The sequence below is a fragment of the Acipenser ruthenus genome, chromosome 26 (genome assembly GCF_902713425.1).
Source record: "Acipenser ruthenus chromosome 26, fAciRut3.2 maternal haplotype, whole genome shotgun sequence".
NCBI classification, from domain to species: Eukaryota; Metazoa; Chordata; class Actinopteri; order Acipenseriformes; family Acipenseridae; genus Acipenser; species Acipenser ruthenus.
This window is the reverse complement of record NC_081214.1, coordinates 22535727-22556594: the sequence shown is the minus strand read 5'-3', so window position 1 is coordinate 22556594 and position 20868 is coordinate 22535727. Positions and strand designations below refer to the sequence as shown.

The 20868-nt window shown below is 42.6% G+C and overlaps 2 protein-coding genes across 3 annotated transcripts; both read left to right on the top strand.

Annotated features, from left to right (window-relative positions):
- Window positions 1-215: 215 nt before the first annotated feature.
- On the top strand, window positions 216-3285 carry LOC117430656 (ADP/ATP translocase 2). The gene is made up of 4 exons (XM_034050965.3): window positions 216-415; window positions 1654-2140; window positions 2250-2390; window positions 2845-3285. The coding sequence occupies exons 1-4, from the start codon at window positions 305-307 to the stop codon at window positions 3000-3002; spliced, it is 897 nt and encodes a 298-aa protein (XP_033906856.1). The 5' UTR covers window positions 216-304; the 3' UTR covers window positions 3003-3285.
- A 5742-nt stretch (window positions 3286-9027) lies between these two features.
- Window positions 9028-19670, top strand: LOC117430425 (uncharacterized). Of its 2 annotated transcripts, XM_034903224.2 has the most exons (16): window positions 9029-9699; window positions 10784-10901; window positions 11013-11226; window positions 12006-12148; window positions 13177-13339; window positions 13764-13816; window positions 14036-14187; window positions 14635-14745; window positions 15193-15315; window positions 15823-15927; window positions 16035-16193; window positions 16476-17019; window positions 17120-17174; window positions 17874-18052; window positions 18606-18688; window positions 19070-19670. In XM_034903224.2, the coding sequence occupies exons 1-16, from the start codon at window positions 9394-9396 to the stop codon at window positions 19157-19159; spliced, it is 2598 nt and encodes an 865-aa protein (XP_034759115.2). In that variant the 5' UTR covers window positions 9029-9393; the 3' UTR covers window positions 19160-19670. The 2 variants fall into 2 exon arrangements, with proteins under 2 accessions (XP_058857677.1, XP_034759115.2); XM_059001694.1 differs by lacking the exon at window positions 18606-18688 and having other exon boundaries at window positions 9028-9699.
- The last annotated feature ends 1198 nt before the right edge of the window (window positions 19671-20868 follow it).

Here is a 20868-nt window from a genome sequence, read left to right as displayed (position 1 = left end):
AATAGTGTTTCTGTTTTTTCCAGATACATAATTTCGTACACTTTTCCGAAGCGGTGTTACTCTGTTACTTAGTAACGCCGTTTTGTCTACGTCACGACGCGAGCTCACTGCTTCACTCCGCCCTAAAACGCCCCAAGGGCCAATAGCATTCCTGTTCGCTGTACTCCCGTTGTGTCTCGCGATTATTTCCAATTTAAAGTCTTTCTGCGCTATAAAAATCGGCCATTTCGACAGAGCCGACGTAGAGCTCAGGGCTGAAGGGTCTGCCTTTAATCGTACACCGCTGTTTGAACTAGCAGATACAATGTCTGACGTCGCTTTGTCTTTCGCCAAGGACTTCTTGGCTGGTGGTATCGCCGCTGCCGTCTCCAAAACAGCTGTGGCACCAATTGAGAGAGTCAAGCTGCTTCTGCAGGTAAGCATGGGCTTTTCATCGGTTTGCTGTGTAAAGACGAGTATTGAGAAGTTAGACAGCCTTCTGTATGATGAGTGACTCTGGGTTAGATTCACAGTGACGGCAGCTATTGAAAGGATTCCCTGTCAAGTCCTGCAAACAGTGGAACATCCATTGTCAAGCCGAAAGCAATGTTAAATATGAGATGTCGAATTTTTATCATTAGTATTCATAGATGTGTGTGTGTGTGTGTGTGTGTGTGTGTGTGTATATATATATATATATATATATATATAATATTTTAACAAATAAGACACCGCAGTCTGTTCAAATATTTTGCTTAAACATAGAGTAAAACCATTAATCGAGCTGTCTTGACTAGTTTGAGCATGAAAACGTACCCTTTTTATGTTATTTTATGTATTGTATTATGCCGGTTCAGTTCTCTTTCATGTTATTTAGTTGTAGTGGGGCTAGGGGTCTCTCAAATTGGTTGCTGTGTGTTCTCCCAGACTACACCTTTACCCGAAAGTGTATACCGGTAGTTCATGTCCGTTTTGTGCAGAAAGGTCACAATTGATTTCTGCTTCCAACCCAAGGTCGTGACAAAGGGGAGGCCCAACCAAAAGAGCCCTGGAGTTACAGGAAGTGAAGGTTTTATTGATTAGCTGGAATTTTAGAACTGCAAACTTCGCAAACGGGTATTTTATTTGGGCTTGTAGTACCAACTAACAAGTGAGAATTAAATTATAAAATGTAACGCCTTTTACTCCATAAGAAGACGATTGTCGGTACCGGCAATACAGAGCCTTTGTCCTGTCAAGGTGGCTGCTGAAGCACCCGGTTACGCCAGCACACTGGCGAGCTTTACCTGGAAATCACATTTGTCGCGTTTTAAATTGCCAGGCAACATTTTGTAAAGGGTTTTTGTTTCTATTTGATTTATTTTTTTTGTATTTAATTCTATTTAGGCACGTGCCCTTGCCAGTAGTAGTGGGCTGCTCCATTTTGAATTCGTCAAAGTTGGGAGAGTGGGAAGCAGCAGTATACCGGCACTAGTTAACCTCTTATCTACTGGCACTAGTTAACCTCTTTACTTCTATTTTCCCTTCCTTAAGAGGTTTTGCAAATTTAGCAAAATGTGAAATTAATATTGGGATTACTTTTTTTTTTTTTTTTTTAAATGTACTCTGTAGGTTAACTGGGCACACACAATGAATGCATCAGTTTTTGGAAACTGCGTTTGTTTTGTTTTTCAGGTGCAACATGCAAGCAAACAGATCACAGCTGACAAACAGTACAAAGGTATTGTTGACTGCGTGGTCCGTATCCCCAAAGAGCAGGGCTTCCTGTCCTTCTGGCGCGGAAACCTGGCCAACGTCATCCGATACTTCCCCACTCAGGCCCTCAACTTTGCTTTCAAAGACAAGTACAAGAAGGTCTTCCTGGGCGGTGTTGACCAGCGCACCCAGTTCTGGAGGTACTTCGCTGGTAACCTGGCCTCCGGTGGTGCTGCTGGTGCCACTTCCCTGTGCTTCGTCTACCCACTCGACTTCGCCAGGACCCGTCTGGCCGCCGATGTTGGCAAAGCCGGTGCCACCCGGGAGTTCAATGGTCTGGGCGACTGCTTGACGAAGGTCTTCAAGTCTGATGGCCTCAAGGGGCTGTACCAGGGGTTCAACGTCTCCGTCCAGGGTATCATCATCTACAGAGCGGCTTACTTTGGCGTCTACGACACGGCTAAAGGTAAGCAACCCACAGAGCCTCTGAACAGGAGGTAGATACTCCTGTGGCTTTCTTTGCATGACTTTTATATTGTCTATGTAACTAAAACAATGCCTTTTCCTCCCCCCAGGTATGCTGCCAGATCCCAAGAACGCTAGCATTCTTGTAAGCTGGATGATCGCCCAGAGTGTGACCGCTGTTGCCGGTCTCGCCTCCTACCCCTTCGATACCGTCCGTCGTCGTATGATGATGCAGTCCGGACGTAAAGGAGGTAAGTTCAGCTCCAGACCGTGCACGCATCCAGTACAGCCCCTCCACCTCTTATGTAGTCCTAAGTTTTATCGTGTCTTGTTTTGATATTTGGCGATCTCCATGTTAAATGGCCATACTTTGATTTAACCCTGGCACGTTACTTGGTGGCTGACCTTGTTCTTTCAAGACCATGCAAATATTCCTTTTAAAGAGTCTGTTAAACTGGGGCTGCCTGGCTTGAATCCTAGCAGTCCACCTCCATTGGCAAATGCTATAATTCAACACAGAATATTGTTTTTGTGCATTTGATGTGTAGTGTCTTATGTAGACCTATTAACCTGAGATTTCACAGTACAGGGCTTCCTGTTAACTTGCATGGTATCTTAGCATGACTGTTGTAAACAAGGACCAGAAGTATCATTTTGTATTTGTGTAATTCAGTGGAGTAATCTCTTTATTTCTTTAATTTCTAGCTGACATTATGTACAGCGGCACAATTGACTGCTGGAGGAAGATTCTTCGTGATGAAGGTGGCAAAGCCTTCTTTAAGGGAGCCTGGTCCAATGTTCTCCGAGGCATGGGTGGGGCCTTTGTGCTTGTCTTGTACGATGAGCTGAAGAAGGTCATCTAAGCTAACAGATTTGTTGTGAAATGGTGTGTTTATATGTAACATATCTCTGTACATTTTGGAAGGACTGTCATAAATTCCGCCTTATTTATAGGGACCAGCTAGTTTCGTACTAGTTGAACTCTGGGAAACAATCACTTGATCTCTTTTTACTTTACACCACTTATTTTCATTCAATGTCATTCCCATTTAAAATGCCCCGACCCCAAGAGCTCTACAATTTTATTCAGCCGGTCTGTTTTTAACCATAACCTAAACAAAAAATAAAACTCTTAAATTAACTTAATTTGCATTTTGTACTGGTTTCTATTTTTTATAACAGTGCTTGAGTATAAAGTGGTGCAGTGAAAATTCCATAAAAGCAATGATAGGATTGAAGGTAGTTTTATTTGTGAGCAGAGAGTAGTAAATATTGGCACCTTTTGAACTGACACAGCACCCAGGTTTTGGCTCTGGTCACTTGTTGAAAGCTCAGATGGATTTTGGAATGTAGTAAAGCCAATCTGTGCTTGGTGCTTTATGTTGTCTTAAAGCCAACGCCAACTGTTTGTAACCTGTGCCAAGTATAATGAATTACGTGGCAGCCTACAATACAAGGTTGGTTCAGTATGTGTACTGGAGGCAGTCATGGCGTCTGTGCCAGAATTACTCCTGTAGCTTAGTCTTGAACCTCCATTTGATAATGATGAACTCCTGGCACGTGCATTCCCTGCTATGGAGGGTATTGCAATCCAGGTCGGGTTGCTGTTCAGGTTTAGTCACAAGGGGGATGCATGGAGGGCTGCAAGCTTGTCCCGTGGTGGTAGAATTGAGCATGCTGACCTGAAAGGATTGGGGCTGCCTGCTTCTCCCCAGGTAACACCAAGTGGCTCAAAAGAGCTGGCTATCGGGGTGGGGGGGATAAGGGTGTTACTGCTAAAGAATCTGATGGATGTGCTGGATTACAGTCCTGGCTTCTAAAAATAGCACATTCGCTGTCCCCTCCCCCACACAAGTGCATTCTAATGCAGTTCGAGTGGCCTTTTAACCTGCTGCTTCTGGAGGCATTTCCTGTCATGGCTGAACATACAGATCTCCTTACTCTGTATCCTAGATAGCCAGTACATACAAGCCATCGTTATACTGTCTGATTACCACATGATGCATTGCAACCTTCTGAAGATTTTAATGTAACGTAGCAAATGCATATTTGCAGTGACGGATTAATCTGGTGCTCAGAAGGTTCTATACAGAAGTGAATGGGAATGAGTTTTGCTGTAAATATGGTTTTATATAATCACAGACTATGAAAGTGGGGTGGGGGTGGGGGTGGGGGCTACAGTCTTTCATTTTTAGGTGCCTCCAGGTTGAATGGCTTGTCCCCAAGGTCACAAACCAAAAGTCAATGGCCAAGAAATGACCTCTGAATCCCTGGTTACTTCTAATCCAGAGCACCTTGCATCATGCCTGCCAGGTTGAGTGTAAACCTGTTGAACAGTAAGGAGAGAATAGCGTGGATATGAGCAGTGAAGATTGCCTGTAAACAAATCATGAGAGAGCACTAACAATGTGGGAATAGGCCTGGGAGCACAGACTTTCATTTAAAAACATATATATATATATATATATATATATATATATATATATAATGTATGTATGTATGAAGAATGATTTATTCATTTCCGATGTGGTTCTTTTGAACTGATATATCATTGTCTGTTTGCAATAGGGGCCTGTGTTGCTGTGTTAGAATAAGCCAGGGCAAGCTGGTTGCAGCTGTGTCTGTGTTTCAGCTCTGTCACTCCCTTCCATGAGGCAGAGGAACCGGCTCCACACAGGCGTTGTGGTTTGTGTCAATCTGGTTTAGCCTTCAAATGGAATTCCACTCATTTCTCACTGACTTGAAGGTGCGTTGCACACATTTTCACATGGGAGTAAATCCTCATGCTCTGCTAAGCGATATGAACCATGCAAAGTGAACAGTGCAGTGATGCCATATTATAAGCTAGTTGTAAAAAAAAAATTTAAAAAAAAAGTCAATACACTGGGCAAATTTGCCTCAGGGTGCCCGCCAGCATTGTGCCTTTAGGGAGCACTAAATTCACAAGCACCAAAACAAAGATCAAGTGACTTTGATGCTTAAAAAAAAATAATGGGGCATCAATCCGGACTCTTACAAGCCACATTGACACAGGCACAGCAGTCTGTAAAGTTATGTTATGTTAAATGAGTGCTGACAGTGGGAAGCAAGGCTTTGGCTTTGCCTGGGAGTGTTACACGTGTTTGAGATGCTTGCAACCCGACTCTGCTACTTGACAACACAGCTGTGAGTTTACCAAAGAGAACAACACAACACTTACGCTGCAAGGCTACAGGTCTGCAAAGCTTTTGCAATGCTAAGATATTTGGTTAATTCCCTATTCACTGCCACCAAATACAATGGCTTGCCAAACTACTCAGTAACTTGTTTCCTTCACACTACTGTATAGAATTACAGTGGTGTGGTCTTGACTGGCGAGAACCAGCTGCTAGAGAACGAATCCCGTTGATCGCTCACCGCTGAGTCTGACACTAGGTTTGACAGTCCATACAGCAGCGTCAGCGTGCGCGCATGCTCTGCACTAACTCCGTACTCTGACTGCAGTGTTTTCCAGGGGCTGCTGGCTGCAGAGAGAGGGGGCTGAAGCACTCGACTTCCATCCCTTTAACGTCAGTGGAATGTGGATTTTCGTTTGCACGTGGATCATACATTGTTTGCATTAGTGCTAAAAAAATAAACTAGAGAGGGCATTTAAGGAACATATTTAGACAACCTTGGTTCAATTATATTGTTTTATATTCTTCAAAAGCAGTACATACAGATATCTAATATGGAAAAATTCTCTCTCAAGTAAAAAAGAGCTCTAGTTCTGACGCACGTGATGTCCACTTTACGTCAGCGCAACAATAAGCGCGCATTAGGTGGATTTGAAACAACGTCCTTCAGCGGTCCTTTGATGAAATCGGATGCATCCACGTACTGTACCGTACACAATGCATCAATCTGAGACCGTGTAGAGCCTCCTTTCATGTGACTGCATATTATTATTGCATCCCACCCCCGTTGTGTACAGTGAGTCAGTCTTAGCCTCGGCAGGAATCGCATTAAAATCCCGGTGCATACATTCTGCAGCGGCTGCAGAAGCAACTTTCTTACTAGATCCTATGCGTTTGCAGTAGGATGCAGTGTATCGTTTTAATAACCGTTTCTCTTTTATGAGTCTTGAAGATACAGAGAAAGACTTCTAGTCGAAACGTTTGTCGTAGAATTGTATAGGTGTCTTTTAGTGTTTGAGTCTTAAAATGCCATGCAGATTGTCCAGCACTCGGCTGCAGGTACAGTCCTTGGTTCTGCCCAAACTACACAGTTATTGATGCATTCTGGATACTGTATTTGTATACTGGCTCTTTAAATGCATAGATTTTTTTTCTTCATGTGATTACTATGGAGATTGCAATTTACTAGGACACGTGACTAGCCTCGCTTGACTGGTGACGTCATCTCACAGAACATCAACTCGTTGGAACGCTGGAATTGCTGAAGAGAATGTGGGAGGAGCACAGACCGCTGCCACCTGGGTGCCATTCAGCAATATATTCGTCATAACACTGCAGGTCAAAGTCTGTCGGATTTCTCATTGCGTTGTCTTTATTTAACGAGCAAAGAGCCACAGTCAGCTGAATCTGAGCGCTGTATTGACAGGAGCTGGGACAGCACAGGCAGTATCACCCTCTCCTCACCGCTAGTATCACATTGTGATTGAACAGCTAAGCAATTCATTACAAATGAGAAGGAAATGACATGTGAGCCATGCATTCAAGCGTACTGCTTCAATGAGATTACAACAGACTAAGGGCAATAAGGACAACCTCTCCCTTTAAAAGAATACTTTACTGTGCACTGTTTCCCTTTGCATTGGGTTTTATAGGGATTACTGTTCCCATAGTCTGTAGTACTTCGAGCTAAATGCACTCAAATGATTTGCAGTCTCCTTCACGTTTAATAGATTGTTAAATTGCCAACAGTTTATCAGAAATGGGGATCGGGGAGAGTTTTCTTTAAAGAATGATAATTATATTTAAAAAGAAAAATCAAGAGATTATGTTCTGCTGTCAGCCTTTCCTTGAATGAAAACACTGTTTTCAAATTGTATATTGTAACAATAAAATGAAAAATTAAAAACGTCATCAAGAGCACGCTTGTAGGTTAATGACGCGCTTTACTCACGAGGGTTCCTAGAGTAACGGGAACTGTTAAAACACACTTTGACCGACTTTATTTATTTTAAAAATGTATACTACTGTTAAAATCTTACTATATCAAACGTTCTTTCCATCCCCCTATGAGATTCACAACAGCAAGGGAACTCCTTGACTTTTTCACGAGCAGGAGGAATGCCCACGTGAAGGTTACTCCTTTGACGTATGTGAGTATGTACGGAACGCACTCTCAGGGTTGCCTTATATGGAGAGCAAATCCGCTTCGAGTCGGTTTAGCGACTGCGTCGGCTCAACAGCGTAGAATCCTCTCACATCATCACACTCCAGCTTGGGCCAGAGGGAGCCTACCGTACACACACATGTAAATGCAGCGCCACCTTGTGGGGAGAAGAAGAAATGGGGCTTGCGCTTTTTTCAAAGATACAGTATCAAAAAAAACATTAGTGTGGATCAGAGGGGTTAGAAGAGGCATTTCTAAACATTATAAAAAGGTAAGAGCTCTTAGCTCAGTAGTCCAAGGAGTGGTTCAGTCATTCCTATCTAGCTCAAACAGCTATGCAGCATAATGTCAATGGCTTTTCCATATCCATCTTCAAGCCGCACCGATCTTGACAGTTTCAGTGTAACACGTGTTTTTAAATGCCAGGTTACTGGAATGAAATCTGCAAACAGCATCTATGACGCTATTCTCAGTGCTTTGTTCTTTTAATTCATTTAATTTGAAATGTCAGGCCTTGAGGCATATGGTCACCCGACCGAAAAGGTTCCTGTGTGTTTTGATGTTTCCAAATCTGTTTTTGAAAGCAGCTTTTAAAATCTAAGCTGGTTTAATTTGAAGGCAGAACTCAACAGAAACGAGACATGATTAGACCAGCAGTAAGATTAAGGTAAACTGGTTTTCTTCAAAAGAACTCTCCCAGTGGGAGGTAAATGAAACACTTAGAGTCGGGTAATCAGTCACCAGTTGAGAGCAGATTGAATGGGACCCATTACTGGCATCAGCTTTTTAGTATCCCACAGAAAGCAGATACAAGAATAGCAGCGAGTAAAGAACAGCTCGAGTTTCCAATTCTCTCATTGTAACATTCCCAAAGGAAGCATCTCCACAATCAATGCCAATATGAATGACTTCCGCAGAATACACCTGCGTTTGATTTGGGTCACCAACAAGGTCAAGTCTCAAAGGGCATTAGAGTGGGGCATCCAGTAAAAGCACTCGCTAGAGTGCAGGCTGCGCCCTATAGCCTGGACGTCGCCGGTTCGAGTCCAGGCTATTCCACAGCCGACCGTGGACGTGAGCTCCGAGGGGGTGGCGCTCAATTGGCCGAGCGTCGTCCGTGGGGAGGGAGAGTTAGGTCGGCTGTTCTCAGGGTGTTCTCGGCTCACCGCGCACCAGCGACCCCTGTAGTCTGGCCGGGCGCCTGCGGGCTTGCCTGTAAGCTGCCTAGAGCTGCGTTGTCCTCCGACGCTGTAGCTCTGAGGCGGCTGCACGGTGAGTCTGCAGAGTGTAAGGAAGCGGGCGGCTGACGGCACACGCTTCGGAGGACAGTATGTGTTAGTCTTCGCCGCTCCCGAGTCAGCGTGGTGGTGGTAGCGGTGAGCTGAGCCTAAAAATAATTGGGCATTTCAAATTGGGGAGAAAATAATAAAAAGCGAATTGGCAACGACTAAATTAAAAAAAAAAAACACTAAGTCGTGGTACCCTGGCAACACATCCATGCGTTACTGATCTAGGGTACCAGGCTGGTTTCTGTGTGAGGAAACTATCCATCTGCATGTGAGTATAACGCAAACTCCCCCATTCTAACGCTTTCTCTTTTTTTACCATATTTGGTGTAAAATGATGACATGTATGGTTAGGAACCAGCAGTGCTCGAGCCCTCTTTAGTTACTGTCAATAATTATTGACTCGATCACCTTGGCAGATTATCGAGCACCACTTCATAAGCCTAGATATCTTGACAGCCACGTAACAGTACTTGCGGTGAAACCAGATAGAATTGCTCAATAATTATCTAGCCAGGCAAGATTTCTAGGATCGTTTTAGCCACCATCTCTGATGATCTTGGGTCGGTTTGTAGCCACCTTTCTTTCTTGTTGCTTCCGGGAAAGCGGTTATGCCAGTCTGTCTGTCTGAGATCGCCTTAGGAGAGAAATGAAATCGAAACAGCACGACGATCAATTACACGACAGCCAAACCGCGTCCAAACCCGCTTGTATAGCTAGCAACCGCCGGTGTAAAGACATGTTTAAAAAGCTAGTCAAGTTGAAAGCGATGGACTGGCGGTACTGGATCACTTTAGTTCTGATTGTTTTCTCGCTATTTTATGACGGTATATGGACAGCATTTCAAACAGCAGTCTGTTGCTTCTGTACGATTGCTACTACAAAGATCCCTGTTGCTAGAAGGACTCGAAATGAAACTGCTACCCAGACAGAGGTGCCTGAAGAGCATTGCACGGTAAGTGTGCCGCTGCTGTTGTTTTCAATCATTGATATTTACAATATGACTGGAGTGGAGTGGAGTACACAGGCTCTTAACCGAGCAAGCTTAACAACTGATTGTGAGATTAAGTATACAGAGCTGCAGGCACGCCATTTGACTTTGCTAAAACAAAAACATGGCTCACCTGAAAATCCAGTCTCCAATAATACATTCCTAATAAACCTTTTGTTTGTTTGTTTGTTTTGTTTTTTTTTTCTTTTAATAATGAAGAAGCTTTTAGTCTCTAGGGCACGTTGAATGGCACACAACATAGTTTAGACATTCTTAGTTTAAGACATAGCTTAAATTAAGAATGTCAGAGTACCTTAGTTACGGAAAGCACATTTTCAAACCAAGTTATTTATATTATTGTTCACTTTGTACTGTAAATTCGGTCGACTCGAGAGTGGTTCTGTTTCTGCAGTACCGACAATTGTGACGCGTTGTAGGCGTTTGCACGCTGTTGGTTTTACCGTATATTGTGTAATACAATAGTCTCAATTATTAACCGTATAAAACACATTTGTATACGCCAGTTTAAACAGCGCAAATTTTGACAAGTCATTTTCGAAAGCTGCCAGACCCATCTCCAAACCTTTCTATTTGTTAGCACCAATAAATAAGAAATGACTTAGCCAGGCTGTTTTAACCCCTGGTATCTTTTGTATGAGACTATCACAAGAGAGGTGTTATAAACCACAGGATGTGGTTTTTTGTCAGGCTAGTTATATCGTGCTATCTGTATGTGAACCCGGGGATAAGGGGAAACGATGTATGTAACTTTAAAGCTAATACTGTGTGTTATTTCAAATGGTAAATGATAAATGCGTTGTTGTATTAAAATGCAATCCCACGTGACTCTTTGTTTTTGCGTGTTCTATGGCGTTATTCAATCGGACGTGTAAGTGTACAGAATTGCCGTTAACAGTCTCCCTGGAGGCTCAACATCAACAGAAAGTTCAAATAGAAAATGGAAGAAGATTTGTAGCTTTGAAAACACCCCCCTCAGTAAAGAAGTAAAGAATGTTGCAACCCCTATATGTGTGTTTTGTTTGTACAGGAAACCAGACAAGAAGGAAACAACTCCGGTGAAGATGAGACTGATTCCTATGTCATTATTAACCAGGAGTCCCAGCCAGTGACACAGTATCCTCACCTAAAGCAGGCTCTAGGAAAGGGTAGGCTTGCATTTTCTATTGCAGTTTAAAATGGCTGAGGTATGATATTTGATGGCGTTGGTCTTTTAAGATGGTCTTTTGGATGATGTTGGATCTCTTTCTCCCCCTCAGTGTTTGAGTGCGCTTACTCCCAGTTTGTCCTGCTTTGGTATGATGCTCCTGAGCCCAGAGAGAGACAGGTGCTCCACCAGGCCCTGCTACAGGAGTTCCACACCGACGTGGATCACCTCATTCAGACAACACGACACCTGGAGACGATGACACTGGCTGTGGGGGTCGTCCACATTCTCACTCAGCATCTCCAGAGCAGCAGGCTGAACGAAGGGTGAGGCTGGCAGCTCACTCTGTAAACGGCTCTCTGCGTTATTTCATTGGGATCTCATAATGTTCTCGTTTATTATATTATTAATACAATCCACAGGTTATCCTGGCAGGGTATAGGTCAGACAAATAGACCTCTCTGAGCTTGCATACTGTTTTGCTGTCCTAACTACAAACACCATGTCAGTATTTTATTTGTACTGAAACGTTTGACAAACAAGACAAGAGCGATAGAGATTTAAAAACACCACAGATCACAGAGCTGCTGTAAATATCCTGTGAGTCGGAGTTGTATTTGCACCAAATACCAGCTGTCTTAAATTTAAGGAAGTGTGGCTTGTGTTCGTGTGAATACCAGCACCCAACTGACAGTTCACTGGAATCAGATCAAATTTGCAGAAAAAACAGACTCTCAGCATTAGTCCCCTTTAGTGCTCATGAAAAGTTCCAACATCACAGCTGCTCAGCCTGTTTGATACAGTGTCAGGGCCAGGGCACATCACCACACCACAAGTATATCAAAGTACCATTGAATATACTGTTGTCATAATATCATGAGTCTATAGAATCGAAAAAGACTCTAGTTAAATTCAAGCTTATTAGTGCACCTGTTACTCCTGTGAGAGTTTGGCTGAATCTAATCAAACTGTGAATGCATTTATGTATGCAGCTAGAGGTCATATTGTAATACTCTATACTGTCCATGTAGCTTTCTACAAAGTGTCAGCGCATTGTTCAGTTTCAAGTATTTCAGCTTGAGAGCAGCTGTTTGCGTGTTCTCAGGAAGAAGCAGTCCCAGTCCAGGGATGAAGAGTTGGCCTTGCTCAGAAAGTGCTCTGAAGTTCTGATTCGCAACCTGCTCCCTCCCTCGCTGTGGGGACTGAATTATATGCAGCATTTAGTGACTGAAGTCGTATCGTTGAAAGGTAGGCATTTTCCCAACTGCATGTTTCTCAAATGTGTTTCTCAAATTCCTAGCAGAATGATACAGTAGTGGCAGCAGTGTGGAGTAGTGGTTAGGGTTCTGGACTCTTGACCAGATGGTCGTGGGTTCAATCCCAGGTAGGGGACACTGCTGCTGTACCCTTGAGCAAGGTACTTTACCTAGATTGCTCCAGTAAAAACCCAACTGGATAAATGGGTAATTGTATGTAAAAATAATGTGTAAAAAAAATGAAATGTAATTGTATGTAAAAATAATGTGATATCTTGTAACAATTGTAAGTCGCCTTGGATAAGGGTGATTAATAATATATAAATTGCTAAGATGGAGCCCTGAGAAAAGTCCCCCTTTCTGTGCTTGTGTGCTCTGTGGTACACAATTTTTTTTCACTCTATCTGGTGTCAGGTTAAGCAATACTTGCGAAGCAGATCTGATGATCACTTCCTGATTGAGCAACGCCTAGTCAAACAAACACATCAGCACCATGAAAGAACCTAATGCAAATGGCTGAAAGGAATTGTTCAGCTATGTGAATGGACCTTTCCAATGAGACAAGCACAGACAGCTATAGAGAACAGGGGGAGGGGGCACGGTTGTCAGTGTTTGCCTATACCTTTGTTCATTTAGAGGAGATGTTCGTACGGACGTTTATCTAAAGAACCTCTTTTGTCATGAAACGTATCTGTCCATCTGTGTCACACTTACCTTTCAGCATACATCTGCTGATCCATGGTATCAACATTATTTATCATAAGCTATTGAGAGCACCATATTCAGGGGATATATGGAGGTGTGTGTCTGTCTGTCCGTCCTTCCATCTGTCTGTCACACTTAGGTTTTTGTATTGTGCATGTCTGGAGTCCGCTTATCACATTTTCAATAAACACTTCGTGGCCCTTTATTATACTGCACTGTTCTTTACCTCATGTTGATACCGTATATGTCATGTGCACCCACTTGTCTCATGTAGTCTGTGGCCGGGGATTGCATTCCTGGCATCCTTGTCTTTAGTTTTAGAGCCTATGATTAGCATGCTGTCAGATCCAGATCATCTAAACCAGTGGATGGTGGGCTTGTTCAATGATGACCAAGTTCCGTTGTTAGCTGTGGAGACTGTGGTGGCTGAAGCAGAACTTAATCCTCCACAGGAAGACGAGCGAGCAGACGAGCCACAGTAAGTACAAACACACCCCTTTACACTCGGCAGGTTCCTAATGCTCTTTCAATGCTTAAACCAAAATCCTTTTGTAAAATGCATCCTATTATACATCCTTAAAGAGGAAGCAGCGGGGTTCTGGAAAATATAGCGTTATAAGTCTGCACATGTTGCTACAACTGTTTAAATAATGTATCTGTCATTTCTTTTCCTGACAACTTTTTACACGTGTAGTTTTAAAATCTGTTTCAAACAGTGTTGCCAGATCAGAGGTTTTCCTTCACGTTTCTGCTCAGGGCAATCTGGAGGTAGGAAATGGGCAGTACCACATCATGGATCGTTATTGCTGTTACCTTTTTGCCATAATCTCTAACCGAATTCTAATCCCTACTGTGGAAACATCATTTTTTCTCACCTGTCTGTCCTTAACTACACTTCGCAGAGAACCGACAATGGAAGAGACTGAAAACCCACCAGAGAAAAAGAAGAAGATGCGTGAGTATATGTGTTCTCAGAACGATTTACCATTCTTGTGGGTTTTATAGAACTTGGGTTTATAGTTTTCTTAAATTGAACTCCCGGTTTAAAATTCCCTTTTTAATCGTGTAGTTTTCCAAGCACGTGTTTAATGGCAGGTAAATGTAATTTCTTCATTGTGAATCAAATCTGTTTGCATTTTTTTTTTATGAATGCATGTTTGTTTTTTTTAACTAGGTTCAAAGATTGCAGATGTTTTCAATAAATTCAAAATAAAGAAATCCAAAAAGAAAAAAAAGAAGCAGATCTCTCGTAAAGAAGGCGCAGATCCTGAACCTGGAAATCTCAGCTTCAGAAGACTGGGGGATTCTCAGCCCAGTTTATCTGAGGCATGGCATTTTAAAAAAAATTAAAGTAACATTTGGGCTTTAGAATTCGAATCCTGTTCCCACATTCTGACCCAGTTGCTCATGTGCACAGTAGCCAGCTTGCCCATTTAATATATATATATATATATATATATATATATATATATATATATATATATATATATATATATAACAGGTAAAAGCAAATTGCATATTTCATATGGCATTATTAAAAGTGGGACTAAGAGAGAATGGTGTGTAATGTGTAGAAGTCAAGCTTCACCTGCTTTCCTGTGTTAGTCAGTTTGAATGGACTGGCTCAGACTTCTCCCCAGCCAAGTTAATGTTTAACAATCCTTAAACACAGCCCCACGTTTTCTATCCTATTGATTCATTAAATATCCAATTTCATTATTTCTTATCTTTTAATTTAAAAGCCTTTCATTTTTGTTTAAATCTTTTTTTTAGGCTGATACAGAAGACCTTGAGAGTGATAGTGTTATCAGTTACCCAGAGACCTGTTTTGTTTTCCCATATGAACTGTGGAAAGATGGACATTGGAAGATAATGGTTTCAAAGGTAAGCCTTGTTTATCAGAACTGCAGATCTGAAGCATTCTTCACCTGCAGAACATGACTGCTGATTTGAGGAACGTTTGAGAGTAACTGTTGGGTCATTCCAGCTCACCTGATGCACACATAACCCACATGTGATGAGAACAGAGTGCAGGGTAGGTGTGCACATGCAGAAGAGCTGTGGAGCGCCTGTCACGCATTCTGAGAATGTGTCTGTAGGTGGCACTGTCCTGCATTGTGAGAATGTGTCTGTAGGTGGCACTGACCTGCATTGTGAGAATGTGTCTGTAGGTGGCACTGTCCTGCATTGTGAGAATGTGTCTGTAGGTGGCACTGTCCTGCATTGTGAGAATGTGTCTGTAGGTGGTAGTCGTGTGTCATCCTGTGCTCTGCAAGATCTGTGCGTACTTCACTAAAACATTACAACATAAAAAACAGTGTTGACTTGCAGGTGTGGGAAGAAAATGAGGATTTGTCTTTCACCATTCACATTGAAGAAAGAGATGACCCTTTCCAGTGGAATGTGAAAAAGACCCTGACGGCATTTCAGCAGCTTCTGAGTTGTTTGAAAGAGGTAAATGCAGTGGTGTCTATGTGATCAGCCCAAACCCAGCTGGGATAAGCCACCCCTGGGTTTTATTAGAGCATTTTACAGCACCTATTTTGAGATCTTGAGATAACCAGAGTGGTTGGTTCACCAGTGCTGTAAAATTCTCCTATTAAATCCAGCTGTGGCTAATCCCAGCCATTTAGCCACATAAATAAACAGTTAGTCTTAATGTTGTGTTAAACACAGCATGGGTCTAAATATGGCCCTTCCATGTGTGTTTTTTTTCCTTATCCTTCTATTTTATGAAACACACTGGCACAGCGTATGAATGTACTGTGTGTCTGCCTGTTTGAATTTGAGTTGAGGTGGACTGTGGGAAACACTAGCTGGCGCTGTTGTGTAACCAGAATATGAACCTGAGACACACACAGCTTTACATCCTCTCTGTGCAATTATAAATAAAGATGCATTTGCATTCAGTGAAATACATTTATAATTGATAATACCACATCTTCTATTTCTCTTTGTTAGGCTCCTGATTTCTCATCCATTTCTGACATTGTGGAAAGCCGGGGGCAACCTGCTGATGACGAGTTTCTAGAAAAAGCCAGACTGAAACTTGAAGATTTTTTAAAGGTAAGTGTGACCCCTGGGAAGAAGTCCATGTGATCACAGATGATTTGATTTGATTGGGCTTTTGCCCACCCCCAGCATATCTTCTCTTCCTCAACGTCTCTCCTCAGGAGTTGGTGTTGAATCACCCGGCTGGGCAGAGTGAGGAGCTCTTCAGCTTTCTGCAGCCCCCAGAATCCCTGCTTGAAAGCGAAGAGCCTTTGATGGAAGTGTGGAGGCTTGTGAGAAGCGTAGTTTCCTTCTTTGCCCCTGGCGAGACGGAGGAGGAGGTGAGGATGTGTAATTCTTTTAAAGACGCAGTTTTGTGACTGATTTATTTCTTTGTGCACACAGTGCAGAGCTTGAAGGTGTGTTTTACAGTATAACCTTCTCCTGCTGCAAGTAGAAGCAGAAACTTAGCACGGGGTTATAAATGACTCCAGTGTCTTTGAAGCAACTTTAAAAGCAGTTTAAGAAATGTGTTAGAAGACACAAATGTGTCTCTGCTTATGTATTCTCTATATATCAGTATCACAGTATTTTGTGATTTGACAATTGTTTATAATTTTCAGTACCAGGATTGTTCTGAAGACACAGTGATTCTTGATGAAATTGATGGCATGGATGCTGCTAGCTCATCTTTAGGAGGAGGGGACCTGGAAACTGATGCTGTCCCCATCAGAGATCACTTAGTAGAAGATGCAGGTGAGTCAGTGCCCCCCCAGGCAGCTGGGGTAACCGACAGGGGGGGTGCTGGCTCAGGTGGAGACGAGGTCTGCAGGGAGGACAGAACCCATTCAGGAGACAAACCAAATCCGGATCAGTCCAACATAGCGTATAGAGCCCTCCTGATTGGATCAGCTGACAGTGAGTGTAATCCATCTGACTCTGAAGACTCCAAGATGGAATGCTGTATTGAGGATTCCGGTTCTAAGGCATCCCTTCCAAACGGAATCCCCCCGTGTAATTCAGCTGATGTGGTCGATGGGAAAAGGTTAAGAGGCAAGACTGAAAAAGGAAAAGCTAAACTCAACACCAGGAGGCAAGAGACAAAGGCAGAGAAACCTGAGAAGGAAGTGACCAAAGCAATATTTGAGCTTTTAAAAGAAATAACTAGTAAGTACAGCATGATACCTTGAAATGGTCACGGGGTTATCTTGTAAGAAGGCCACAGAGAACAGTTTTATTTAACCTGTATTTTGCTTTTCTCTTTCAGATAATTCGTTTCTTGTACACTGTTTGAAATTCATTCCATCTTCCTATCTGGCAGTGTAAGTTGAACCAGGTTGTGTTTTTATGTTGATTTGCTTATTAGATAATTGTGGCACACAACAAAGTATTTGTTCCAAATCTGACAGAACGAGTGCCACCAATTCCTGTTCTCTTTTCTTGAATGGGAATGATTGAACAGTGAAGGTAACCCTGTGCTAACCCTTGAAATGCAGGAATAATTGATTCAACTGAGTCCTATGCACTGGGGTTATAGTCAGTGGTGGATTTGGTCAGTGTTTACAATGAAGATGTACAGTAGAGGATTGCAGCCCCATGCAAATTGACCAAGAGAGAGCTTTGGGAAATACCTAAGGAAATGTAGGAGTCTGTTTAGCAAATTATTAACCACAAGACTCCAATTGCATTGCAGTTTCACTCATTCCAGGTTTTACTACGAGCTTGATTAGCCACTGTATATAGGTAACAAGCTCAGGTGTGTCTTATAAACTCATAGCAAAACCTAGCAAACTGCTTTGCAATGGGAGTCTTATTTGCATCCCTGCTTACCTTACCCTAAAATGACTGCAGAGTTTGTGACTGACTTTCCATTCTGGAATACATTACAGGTTAATAAGCATAATTCAATGAGGTGCTCGTGGTCAGGGCTTTAATTGGTCCCATTTATGAATTGAATACACGATTGGAGCCAATGGAAAACAGTGGGCGTCTTTGAAACTCATTCGGTCCTCTGATCCTAGAAAGGTCTTATCGAAGCTTCATTTGGACGAGAAGCAGGTGACAGCCTGCGTTGAGCACCTGTGTGAGAAGCTGTGGCCCAACGGCATGCCTGCAGAGCCCAGCCCAGAGAGAACGAGCCCAGAGAAAAAACAGACCAAAGAGAGGGCAGAAGAGCTGCTGCTGAAAATCCTGTCTCCATGTGAGCACTCCTTTGAGACTAGCCTAGAAGTATTTTTACCTGCACATTATTTTGCAGAGAGCCAGTACATTGAAATGTTGGGTGTGTATATCTTTTACAATATATATTTGATGCATTGCCAAATGTTAAACTACTGTATGTTCCTGGAAGAGTGCAGGACATATCGGAGTTACATATCAGAAATATGAGTAAGAAATGCCCCATAGAACAAAGGTGGTAATTCCTCTAGTGGCAGGTTAGTGGTGCATGGCAGATACTGTTTTAAGAGGTATATTGAGGCAACATGGGAGTTTTAAAAAGGTTGCCGGGATGTGATGACTGAAGTTAGTTGATATTTCATAATCAAACCAAGTTACTGTTTATCTAACGAAACAGACATACAAATAGCACAGTTCATTCCGAAGCAGGCCAATGCTACGTTTGACATTGACTCTCCTGTCACTGAGGGTCGTATTTAGGTATTTTAATAAATCAAATTAAAGAAGCAAATGTGTAAAACACTCTTTAAGTGTAACTTGTTGCTGATTAACTCTGATGGGTGTTCATTTTTCAGACGGCTTATTCATAAAAGCTAAGCATGTGAAGAGTGTGTTCAACACGTTTCAGGATGTGGAGGCCAACAAGACGCTGGTTTATGTGAGTGTGTGTTTCCTGAGAAATATAGAACAACAGGAGGCTCGGGATTTCATTCTAGTGTACACGTTTCTCTATTGTTTAGACTATTGCCGTCCTCTCTGAAATGTTTATTCTACCTTATATTATGAAATACCAAGAATACACTACATACCCATTGTGAAGCTTCTGTGTTTGTACACCATGGTGCAAACCTTTAAACAGTGGTTTATAATACACTGCTGCTTGCTTTCCAGACGTCATGCTACAGCGATGGACAGAAAACAGCTGGCTATCTGAGCAGACTCTGCATCTTGGCAGCCCTGAGAAATAGGATCTGTTTGACTCTGTACAGTGTATGTGCAAGACAATGATTTTCTGCTTTGCTTTCTTGTTCTCTTTTAGATGCTGTTTTTATTTCTATGTAAGGCGCTTGTGCCTGGAGACCCATCCCTGAATACACAGACAATTCCCAGGCTGAACAGACCCCTTTAGCTAAACCCACGGACAGGGATGACAAAGACATGCTTCTACTTGCAGAGGACCGGGTCTATTTTAATGAGAGTAGCAGGTCTAAATACTGTCACCTTTTATCTCTGTATTACCAGCTGGACGTTGCTTATGAGAGTAAACACTTGTTCAAAACAAGTTTTATATTTTGTTGATAAATTTCACTGTGAAATTCTTAAGACGGTTTGACCAATGGTTAAGATCACAAATCAGTGTTGCTTTGTAAAATAGCACGTGCACGGCTAGTTTCACAGACCCAGCTGTACATAACAGAGAATGTAGTGTTACCCACATACATGAAGTTACATTCCTTTTTAATGTTGGATTACTTTTGTACTTTTGTACTTATATATATCAAAATGTGTTGTCCTGAATTTATATTAAGATGTGTGTAAATCCTAAACTGTTAAATAAGAGTTTTATGTTTGTGGTAAGCTGTATTGTGTTTTTTTTTTTATTTTTTTATTAAAGCTGGATTTATTTTCCTATAGTTACACATGGAGTGCAGAGAGTCTTCTACTGAAACTACATAGCAACAAATTATATTGTAAACTGGTGGCACATTTACACAACGCTACCAGTAAAAAATGTTCTGAAAGGATTTATTTGCTTAAAATGGAAGATGAGACTACTATTATTACTATTTATTATTATTTATTTCTTAGCAGACGCCCTTATCCAGGGCGACTTACAATCGTAAGCAAATACATTTCAAGTGTTACAATACAAGTAATACAATAAGAGCAAGAAATACAATAACTTTTGTTCAAGCAAAGTACAAGTGTGACAAACCACAATTCAATAATACAGCAGATAATAGTGATAGTTACATCAGGATATGATTAAATACAAAATACTACAGGTTAAACACTTGGCAGATTACAGTATTCTGAAATACAGGATTAAATGCAGTAGAATAGGGGGCAGATAAGAGCAAAATAAAGCACATTTAAATGAAGGGTGATAGTGTCCCAGGATACAAACAGAGGAGTTCTACAGGTGCTGTTTGAAGAGGTGAGTCTTAAGGAGGCGCCGGAATGTGGTCAGGGACTGGGCAGTCCTGACATCTGTAGGAAGGTCATTCCACCACTGCGGAGCAAGGGTGGAGAAGGAGCGGGCTCTGGAGGCAGGGGAGCGTAGCGGAGGTAGAGCCAGTCTTCTAGTGCAGGCGGAGCGGAGAGGTCGAGTGGGGGTGTAGGGAGAGATGAGGGTCTGGAGGTAGCTGGGTGCAGTCTGGTCAAGGCATCTGTAGGCTAGTACAAGAGTCTTGAACTGGATGCGAGCGGTGATCGGGAGCCAGTGGAGCGAGCAGAGTAGTGGAGTAGCGTGGGCGAAGCGAGGCAGAGAGAACACCAGGCGGGCAGCAGAGTTCTGGATGAGCTGGAGCGGACGGGTGGCGGACGCAGGGAGGCCAGCCAGGAGGGAGTTGCAGTAGTCTAGGCGGGAGAGTACCAGGGCCTGGACCAGGAGCTGGGTAGCGTAGTTGGTGAGGAAGGGTCGGATTCTTCGGATGTTGCTCAGGAAGAATCGGCAAGTGCATGCCAGAGTGGAGATGTGCTGGGAATAAGAGAGGCAGGGGTCCAGGGTGACTCCAAGGTTCTTAGCTGAGGAAGAGGGAGAGAGTGTGGTAGATTCTAGAGGAACAGAGATAGAGAGATCAGAGGAGGGGGAGGAGGAGGTAAAGAAAAGGAGAA